Below are 10,674 nucleotides of genomic sequence, written 5' to 3' on the forward strand. Positions count from 1 at the left end.
TGCAAGGAACCTAAAGAATAAAGAAGTATGAATGAACAAGGAAATGGATGGATGTGATAGAATTTGCTGTGCCTAATGGCACAAATTTTTACTAGCTTACAAACATGGAAACATGAAAACCAAAGAAAGAGGGAACATGAGAACTAGAGATATGGAAAGGAAAGAAGGAACATGGAAACCAAGGAACATGGATGAATAAGGGAAGAGATAAATATGTCAAAGATTGCAGTGCCCAACACAAGTTTTTGCTAGTTAAGACATAAGACAGGTTATTAATTCTCACTATCTCTTCCAATGGACAGATTAACAATATATGTGCCAAGATTTTTAATTAATGAAAAAAAAAGAAAAAAAGAAAAAAAAGAAGTCATAAGGACATTCTCTGTCAGACTCTTTCCCTAGTGTTGTCTTGAGTGAAAGCTTGTAATTACTCAACGTTTTGCATTCCACTTCTGAAGTAAACAATTGTTCCTCTCGGTGTAAGGCACTAGAATGGAGCTTGTGATCTACCTAATCAGTGCAGGGAACTGCAAAGATCAATTAGTGTAATCCGTTAATGATTTGGAACCTGGTATGCACTTTTAGGATTTTCATGTTTCATGATCAAGCACTCCCACTGTTTGAATCAGTTTTTGGAAGGTGCACATGCAGACTCGACCATGAGAAAGAGCGATCCTGTTAAAATGCATGGAATTACAACAGTAGAACGAGGACTAGTTGAAAACTGTGTCAATAAAACTAAGCAAACGAGGATGTTACATGTTCTCGTCGACCCTGAAGGGCTCACACTTGGGCTTTATCAGTGTGGATGGAAGGTAAAATGACAAGCCGTATGTCAATGCGGACAACATCACCACAAAATTCCATGCTAGGAACTGGTGCAAAAAAAAAGTTTTCCCCGATGAATACGACCACACAAGGCCACCAATCGCAGGTCCATTAGCTCGGAAGAAGCTGCAGAAACTGTGGCTCAAACCTGTCACAGCACCCATGTTCTCTGGTGTCGCTGAGTTGCTGACCAGGATCAGGGAGCCTGTGAAAGCGGTGCAAGCAGATATGCTCCGGGCTGCCGTGCAGAACAATAAAAGGCACCATTGGAGGAACGGGGCATTATTCAACAACGAACTCATTGGAAAACAAATCCAGATGGGAATAGTGGAGAGGATCCCCAATCGAAAGCACTTAAGAGGGCCTAAACGGCGGGAGACTTTCGGGTAAAGGAGGAGAGTGTAGAGGCAAAGCACCACTCCCCCCTCTCCCAGAATTAGGCCCAACGCTGATGAGGAGAAGTTGAGACCACCAACTGACTTTGATGCTGCTCCAAACATTGGAAACAGCTCATCTGCAACCAATTAACACGTAAGATTGTGCAATCAGTGCTAATGAAAGACGTCACAGTTTCCTTAAGATGTAGTGATCGACGGGAACATTACCAGTGATAATGAAGACCAGGCCTGTCATGGCGTAGCAGAGAGATGCTAGTAACACGTTCCGGTCAATCCATGAAAACCAAGTATGCTGGCCATGCTCCTTCTTGCGAGTACTACTCCCACATTCTTCACTTCGGCACGCCTTCGATTCTGTCATTCGCTTTAGTGAGGAGAGTTCATCGGTAGATATGACAACGATGAGCTTCTGTTTGCAGCTTTTATTTGCCAGTACCCCTCCTTTGCTTTCCTCATGTGCACTTTCACCTTCTTGTGACTGCCTCTGCTGATCCTCTGCGTGGGCTAGATCGGAGATTTTGTTGTAGGATGCCTGGGTGAAAAGGCTGTTCATTGGCTGAGGTAGTACTAACATTGATCAGAACTCCTGAATCAACTCACAACCCACACCAAAGCTAGAATCTATTCTGAAAATGATATGCGTGTATTTATTAAAAGGTGAAGGTTATTTGCGCTCTGATTAATGGTATTTTAATATTCTGAAATTTCCTCTGTCATTGCAAGGTCAAGCCACTGCTCTAGTACTTGTTTGATTTTTTTTTTTGCTGAAGATCATGTTGGTGCACCATTGAGACTTGCAGTACAAAAATGGAGTGGAAAGTTGGTGGAACACTTACCCGGTACTGCTTGGGGTTGGTCTCTTTGAAAGATAATGATGCGATAACACCGGTTATGGAGAAAACAGCAGCACCAACGCAAGGAAGCAGAAATGGGTGAACCTCCAGAATCGGAAGACAGTGTTTCATCCTGTACTGCACACAGGGCTGCGCCAAGAGTCCTGAGATGACAGGTCCGGTGACCGAACCAATGCCCCAAGCAAGGTTCAAAATTCCAAATCCTTTCGCTTGGTTTGTTCTGCAGAAGGTGACCATGTGGCTTCCATCAACCCACAAACTGCGATACTTTGTCGGAAGCACATAATTGCCTGATTCACAGTGGTTCTGTAGTACGGTAACGAAACTCGTATCCTCCCAAAAATTATTATTCTTCTGCCCCTCTTGTATCCAAAGTGAACACGTTAATATTCCTTGCCCTTATTACTTCGGGCTCTACGAAGATTCTTTTGCATTTGATCCATCAGTTTTTGTACTTTCTACACTGTTGCAGAATAATATATTTTTTCATTGCATATTAGAAATTATTATTAAATATTTGAATTGAGTATGCCTGTGTGAGTGTCTATATATTTAGTTAATGGAATAAAATAAATATGCACCATGAAATGGTTTCTGAAAGATAGAGACCCAATCGTCCTGGATTTAAGTTCCAGTCTGAATTCCCTCAACGAATCATCTGTGCTGGCATTCTCTGTGTAAATTGTGACGACCTTTGCTTAACACATACAGTAGAACCTACAGGAGAAAGGAGTTCGAAATATGGGAGTGGTGTACCCGTCGCAAAGATCGGCAAGCGCTGATTTCGTTATTGTAAGAGTTCCATTGAGCAGTCCACCAAAAAATCGAAGATAGCAGGCACCTTTGTACGTCGTACAAACACCCAAGAGAAGAGCCGACACCGCACTGACGGAGCATCCAAAGGCCAGCCACGGCTGCAATTACTCCACACCCCCACATCAAACGAACACGTCTATGTTTTCACAATGGGCTGGTTTTAGTATTCAAACTCCAACTCTGAAACCAACCTCTTCACGGATTAAAGAATGTAAGGACTTACCCTTGACAGTATCTTCTATCTGATAACTGAGTTGACTTGTAAGTTAAGGATTCCTATTCTAAACGTTCAAGTTAACAGTATGTGACTACTTCTTTAATGTACTATACCGTAATATGAGCAACTGTTACCAGAGCATTAAGAACATTTCGGAACTGAAATACGCTTTCCATTACGCTCGTCACTTAAATGAAACATGAGCAACCCTAATTAGTGACAGACTGTAGGAGATGAGCTCAGAGCCCATCAATCAACACTCTTATCTCACTGGCAATTAAATCTAGCTGTTCGTGCGTAAATATGATTCACCTTCCTGCCCGTCTTATCAGAAATGACGCCCCACATCATGGAAGTGCAAAATTGTGCCATGGGAAACAGCGATGCCTGTCCATGACCAGAGCAAATCGCACAAACCCAAAATCAGGGAATAATTAGCCATTTCAATGAAAAGTCGAAACTCCTCGTCCAAATCTGACCAAGTAAAAAGAATATGGTAAAGGGGGACAATTCTTTCTTACTAAAATTCCGGCACGCCAACCTATGGCCCTCTCATCGACACCCGTGTCCCCATATTTCTCCACCATAAATACCAACTGTACCAAAAAAAGACACAGAAGGAAATTCAAAACAAAAAATATATTTACAGAGTTTCGCATGCAAGCGGAGTAGCAAACCGTTTCAAATTTTAGTAATGACAAAATTGGCCACTTACCATGGGAAACAGCATTGTGGTTTGAAATCCTTGACTCGCATGAATAAGCCTGTTCAAAACCGCGACCAGATGTCAGAAGCGGGTTAGAATGGTTTGGTGCACAAAATGGACAAAATGGACAAGTGCACCCCCAGAATCCACAGCCGCTGGATGATATTGCATCAATCTGAATTAATCACACTTACTAGGACCGGTCTAAGTTGTGCTACTCCCATGCATCGAACTAGATACATTGAATCAGCGTATCGTAGGATTTGAAAACAGATACCAAATGAAGTATAGCTGCCGTCGCGGCAGCGGGGTAGGATCCGCTGCAACGACGCTGTAGGTGGGGGAGCATGCCGTATCATCAGCATAGACATTCAGGGGTTTCATGATAATAGGCGGAGTCTGATCGCCGTCGCAGCAGCGTTCCACATCATTTCCCATTGCTCTCGACTCGCCTTCTTTCTTAAATATCTCCACACGCTTAAATTGCACCTGTCATTCACAGAGAAACCTTGGCATCGAAATTTCGATCACAAACCCTCATCGACATCGCCTCATCGGATTAATCTCCATGCATGCAACTGCTCGAACTGTCAACACCACAATTCAATCAGCGCCTAACCAGGAAAATCAGCGTAAGGTTTGCACCTTAATCCGCGAGCCACTCAAAATATTTCTAAAATCATTGTTGGATGAAACATCCAGAAATATTCTACATTCATTGAATGAATGGTTCTTTGAGCATTACTACTTAACGAGACTCACTGGAACATTGTAGGTAGTTTGTAGAGAATCAGATTAAAGAGTGTGTCTATACAAGAGTGTGTCTATACAAGAGTCGATTACTTGACTGTGTGATAACTAGAGAGTCTATTCTGAATACAAGAAAATTGGATATAGTGGAATAAAGATCTATTGCTCTATTACATTTTATGTGTATGATAATATAACAATACAAATAGGTTATGAGTCCGTCCCAACTAATACGCTGCAAAACATATTCTTCATTTTCTATTTCTTTTTCTATTTCTTACTTTATTTTCTTATTCAATATCGCCCCAATCTTCAACTAGGATGTCTCTCCAGTTCACAATAGTAACTAGTTCACAATAGTTTGAATATTCTAGTTCAACTAGTTTTTACTTTCTTCAGCAAACTTCTTTCCTATTCTGTTATTACTTTCTGTTACTACTTTCTCCATAGATTCATTTGTACATTATCACATACATTTCTTTTCAATATGGACAAGAATGACAAAATTTCAGTTAAAATTTTGGACGGCACACAATTTTTCGTTTTGAAGTATCATATGGAGATAGTGTTCGCAGCAAAGAAAGTGCTCCACATTGTACAAGGCCTAGACAAGCGACCTAACATCAATCAAACGACAGAGACTCTAGATGATCAAGAGATCATTAACGCATGGGATGAAAAGCATGCAAATGCTTGCATTTTCATTAGCAAATGTATTAGACATAAGTTTCTCGGCTAATTTACTAACTGTTCCACAGTTGCTACTATGTGGCAGAAGCTCAATTCACTCCACTTGAAGAAAACACCCAAGAGCATCTTTACTTTACAAGAAAAAAACTTAGATTACAAAATGCAGGCTATAGATGACACCTCTTCCCACATTCAAAGTATTACTGATATGACTATGGTACTTCCAGACATCTGATACACTGTGCTTGAGAAAATGATCATCTCTAAAATAATCTAGTCTTCCATTGAGCTGTGATAGCATCATCACCGACTAGTCCAATGTTGCTGAAAATCAACAAACTGTCGATACTCTAGAAGGGTGCATACTACGTCATGAGAGCTTATTGCAACGCCAACGTGGAAATGATGTTGAGTCAGATCACGCTTTCTTTACATGATCCAGCGCTCTTCTAATAAGGTCGCTTAACAAAAAGGAGCAGAATCAAAAAGATTTTCATTATATTCAGGATCTTAAAGCCCACACTAGATGCTACAACTATCATGAATTAGACCATTAGTCGGCTGACTGCACCAGGCCAAAGAGAAACCGCAAGCATCCAAAAGTTCCACGGCGAATTGATAGTGGCATGAGCAATACCAATCTAGTCGAGGGCCTTCATTTCTTCAGCACCTCGGACGAAGATTCAAAATCTGGATCAGATATTGATTATGCATTCATGGTAACAACACTAATCACAAGCTATGCTCATGTTGCCGAAAGTCCTCACAATGCATGGTTTGCAGATAGAGGCGCCAGCAAACACATCACTGACAGACACGATTGGTTTACAATTCTAGAGTTCATACCAAAAGGCAGACATATAATTCATATCGCTCACAACATAAAGTTGTGGGTTTGAGGATGAGGCACTATTTACATCAAATGCCTAATAGATGGACAATATCAAAATGGAATGCTCAAGAATGTAATATTTGTACCACATTTAATGAGGAACATGTTCTCTGTCGGCCTCATTTCAGAAAGAAAATTTTCTTTTATCACATATCCAGATGGTTGTGATTTTTGTAATCAACATGACAAGAAATTAATGGAAAGAACTCAATTTTGAAATCTTTATCAATTATTGATCCAAATTCTACCACTGCATCATCCTCTTGCTATTACTCTATTTTGTACAAATTTTTTGGATATCACTTCTTCCATTGACAAAGTCTCTATCAACATTAATTCATAGCCTATGACAATTACAATTACCTTTGTCAACAATGGCATACATCAACCTTTTCCTTCAATAACATATACAAAAAGAAATAGTTCTATCTACTCATGCTTCTTCGACTACTCATGACATCCAATTGTGGCACAAATGTTTGGACCATGTTAATATCTCCACGATCTATTGCATGAGTAAACAATATAGTCAACTAGATTTTCAACTAAACAACAATGAACTCCTCTCTTTATGTCTATGTGAAGGTTGCATAAAAGATAAACAATACAAATCAAAGAAGCAACAATCAACTCTTCTTAGTCAACTTATATACAATAATATATTTGCTTTCTAAATATACTTGCGTGCCTTATTCTTCAAGCTACCAACATGTGTGGCACATGGCTAACTTATTGACTATATTTTTAATCTAAAAAATCAATTATAGATATTTATAAAGTCAAAGTAGTATTTATGAAGCTTCTATAGAAGAAATTATGGAATTAATCTACTTTATCTATTTTTATTTAATCATATAAGTAATCATTAGTTTACATGTATATGTCCATGGTATTATCTTTTCTTTTAGAAACAAGTTCTACAAGGAGCAATCATCATATATTGAGAGAATCCAAGATACGACAAATTATATTTACCATATACTCTAATCTTTGTTTTCTTTGAAGATAGTTGATAGGGCCTCTCAACCATCATTAGTATCTCATACCAAGATAGGAAGACCACTTAGTTATTTGATCATTATTGAGGCTTTCATAACTTCCTTCAAATAAAATATTTTGAACACTGTCAGGAGTTATTCGTACTTCTAGTAAAATCACAAAACATTCGGAGTCCTTTCCAAGGTTGTAATATCAAACGCGTTGTATCTTGCCATCTATTCAAAGAAGAACATGTCATTCTTAAAGAACTTCACTTCAATTGCATTGACTTAATGGTTTTAACAATTGTAATATCCCATCTAATTGGTCAACAAACAAAGGCTCTTGAATTGAATATGTTGGTTGTTGCTTCTCCATTTTTTTAGTGTCACATATATATAGAAACCACAAACAAGGATAGAAGGTAGAATATAATCTTCCTTAGATCTTTTTTCTTTTATAACAAAGACTTACTATTCTTTAACTTAGTTTTGATAGATATCCTTGATAAAAAGTCTCTATTGTCTTTGTTGCATTTCTAAGATTCTTTCTTGGTTTCCATATGCATTCACTAATGTCATATCCACACCAATGGACAAGATAATCTAATTTATTTTGGCACCACCTTGAGTTCAAAACTTCTTCTACTTCAAAGTCTATATAATTGTCTATTTCTATAGTAGGAGGTGGGACTTGTCTTCTTCTTGGTATGTTCACAGTCTCGTATGGTTTGAAAAGAGAATCATAAAATATGAGATAGATCTTCATTGACTTTAGTAGATGTAATCAATAAGTAATTGGATTAATTTGTCCACAAATAAGAAAAGATTTAAGCTTGCAATAGTCTAACTTATCACAAGCACAAGTAGACTTGATATTATGATGAAATAACCATACTTTGTCACCTACATTGAATTGTGGTTGTTCCTTTCAATAAGCATCCGCATTGATCTTTTATCACTCTTGAATTTCTTTTAATTATGCCTTCATTGTTGTCTATAACTTTGATAAACGATTTGTCAAATCTTTTACTATAAGATTATCAACTTTTAAAATGTCAAAAGTATCAACTTGTGGATGATAACAATAATTGACAAAGAAAGGTATTTATTACATAGAAGAATACATCATATTATTATAAGCAAATTTTACCAATAGTAAGAAGGTTGTCCAATTATCTTGTTGATAATTGATGGTACACTTTAAGTATTGCTTCAAAACTTAGTTTACGTTCTCTATCTATCCATTAGTTTGAAAATAAAAGACCGAAGAAGATTTATGTCCACCTTTAAAATCTTAAAAAAGGATTTTCTAAAATCTTGATACAAATTGAGTTTTCCTAACCGATATAATATCTTTTAGCAATCCATGATTTTGATAAATATTATCAAAGAAAAGCTTGAAATTTTCTTTACCTATTATAAATTTTGTACATGGTATAAAATCTGCCATTTTGATAAAACAATCTACTATCACAAACATAGAATTGTACAAATTTGAAATTAGAAGTTCGATAATAAAATCCATAGAAACAAAAGACCATGGTTATTCTAAGTAATGGTTGAAAAAGTCCATAAAGTTGATGACAAAGAATTTTTGACCTTGAAAAAATGTCACATGATTGAACAAAGTCTTTTACAGCCTTCCACATTTGTGGCCATTAAAAATCTCTACATATTAATTCCAAAGTCTTATTGTATCTAAAATGTCTTATTGCTAGAAAGTTATGATGTGCTTGAAGAACACGTAAAGGTGCTTTTCTTTTTGGAACATAGAGGCGTCCTTTGAAATAAAGTAGGTTCTTTTTAAACTCAAACTTAGAAGTATCATGAGACTTAGAAGAAGTATTCTTGATATCATGAACAAGAGGATCAAAGGACATATTTGATTGAATTTGCTTGAAAAAAGTTGAATCAAAAGTCAATGTTGATTTCACCACTCAAAGATGAAATTGTTTTGGCTTCAATAAAATTATTCTTTATTGATCAAAAGCTACATCTTCTTCTTTAGGTATAAGATAAAAATATTTAGAAAAGACATTGGACAAACCTTGTTGTTTTTTTGGTCGATAAGTGATAATGAACTGGACTCTTAACAAAATCATGCTCCAATGAATCTGGCAACAATTCAAAATAAGTACTGACATGAAATACTTGAGGTTCTTGTGATTTGTATATATAGTGACTAGACTTAAAGTACCTTTTAGATAATGATGTTATTTTTGAAAAGAATCCACAATTGCAAGAAGTTCTTTGTTATGGATCTCATAGTTAATTTTGGCTGCTGAAATTTTTTTGGAATAAAAAACTACTTCATGAAGTTTATTATCTATTCTCATTTTTAATAATATGCCACTCAAATCAAAGTTTGATGCATTTTTTTCTATAAAAATATCTTGGAGAAGTCAAAGCGATACAAGATTGGTGCAAAAACAAAGGTTGTTTTTAAAGCTTCAAATATTGCTTCTACTTCTTAATTCTACTATAGCTTATTTTTATAAGTCAAAAGTATAAGTGGAGTTGCAACTTAAGAGAAGTCTTTGATGAAGATTTGATAGTTTTTAGAAAATTCTAAAAAACATTAGACATCTTGGACAATTTTTGAGATCTTTCAATTTATAATAATTTGAACTTTCTTAGAATCTGTCATAAGTTTATCATTTAAAATGATGTAACCTAAGAAATCAACTTGAGTAGAGTAGAATATATAATTTTCTATTTTGGCATAGAGTCCTATATCTCTTAATTTTTATAACACATGATGAACATGAAGTTCATATTCTTTTCTATTTTTTGAATAAATCAAGATATCATTTAAATAATAGACATTAAAATCGTCCAAAAACTCTTTAAAAATATTATTCATAAGATATTGATAAGCTGCTTGTATATTTGTAAGTCTAAAAGGCATGACATTATATTCAAAATGTCCATACGTGGTTCAAAATGCAGTCTTTTATTTATCTTTTTCTTCTATATATACCAAATTATATACTTCTTGTAGATCTATTTTTTGTATAGATCTTAACTTGATTCAACTCATCAAGAAGTCTAAATATTAAAAGTAGTGGATACCTATTCTTGATGGTGATCTTGTTGAGTCCTTGATAATAAACTTACATCAACAATGATCTATTTTTTTTTACAAATAAAATTAGAGCTCTTGCTGGAGATTTGGAATGGCGTATGAAGTTCTTTACTAGATTTTCTTCAATATATTCCTTGAATTCATTTAATTCATTTTGTGATAAATTGTAGATTGATCCAAATGGCAATTGTATTTCTTCTTAAAGGTCAATTGAATAGTCATAGAGATGATGTTTTGGAAGAATATCTGCATTCTTTTTCTCAAATATATCTTAAAATTCTTGATATTGACTTGGAATGCTATTTAAAATCTTTGTACTATTAGAAATAGATGTGGCATAAATGACACAAGGTGATCCTTCTTTTGTAGCATGTAAAAAAGCTCTTATACCTACAAACATAAGTTTAATTATAGTAGACTTGTAATTTTTTACTTAATTAACTACACTCTTAGTTATA

The 10,674-nt window shown here is 35.7% G+C and overlaps 1 protein-coding gene across 2 annotated transcripts; it reads right to left on the reverse strand.

The window, feature by feature from the left end:
• Positions 1–427: 427 nt before the first annotated feature.
• LOC112279669 (putative peptide/nitrate transporter At3g43790) lies at positions 428–4,476 on the reverse strand. 2 transcript variants are annotated; one of them, XM_024514314.3, is made up of 8 exons: positions 4,097–4,476; positions 3,829–3,877; positions 3,635–3,709; positions 3,426–3,500; positions 2,837–2,994; positions 2,063–2,300; positions 1,434–1,782; positions 428–1,342 (listed from the first exon to the last, which is right to left on the reverse strand). In XM_024514314.3, exons 1-8 carry the CDS (start codon positions 4,255–4,257, stop codon positions 756–758), a joined length of 1,692 nt encoding a protein of 563 aa, XP_024370082.1. In that variant the 5' UTR covers positions 4,258–4,476; the 3' UTR covers positions 428–755. The 2 variants fall into 2 exon arrangements, with proteins under 2 accessions (XP_024370082.1, XP_024370083.1); XM_024514315.3 differs by having other exon boundaries at positions 1,434–1,758; positions 4,097–4,475.
• Between the last annotated feature and the right edge of the window lie 6,198 nt (positions 4,477–10,674).

Source organism: Physcomitrium patens, chromosome 3, assembly GCF_059467195.1.
Source record: "Physcomitrium patens ecotype Gransden chromosome 3, ASM5946719v1, whole genome shotgun sequence".
NCBI classification, from domain to species: Eukaryota; Viridiplantae; Streptophyta; class Bryopsida; order Funariales; family Funariaceae; genus Physcomitrium; species Physcomitrium patens.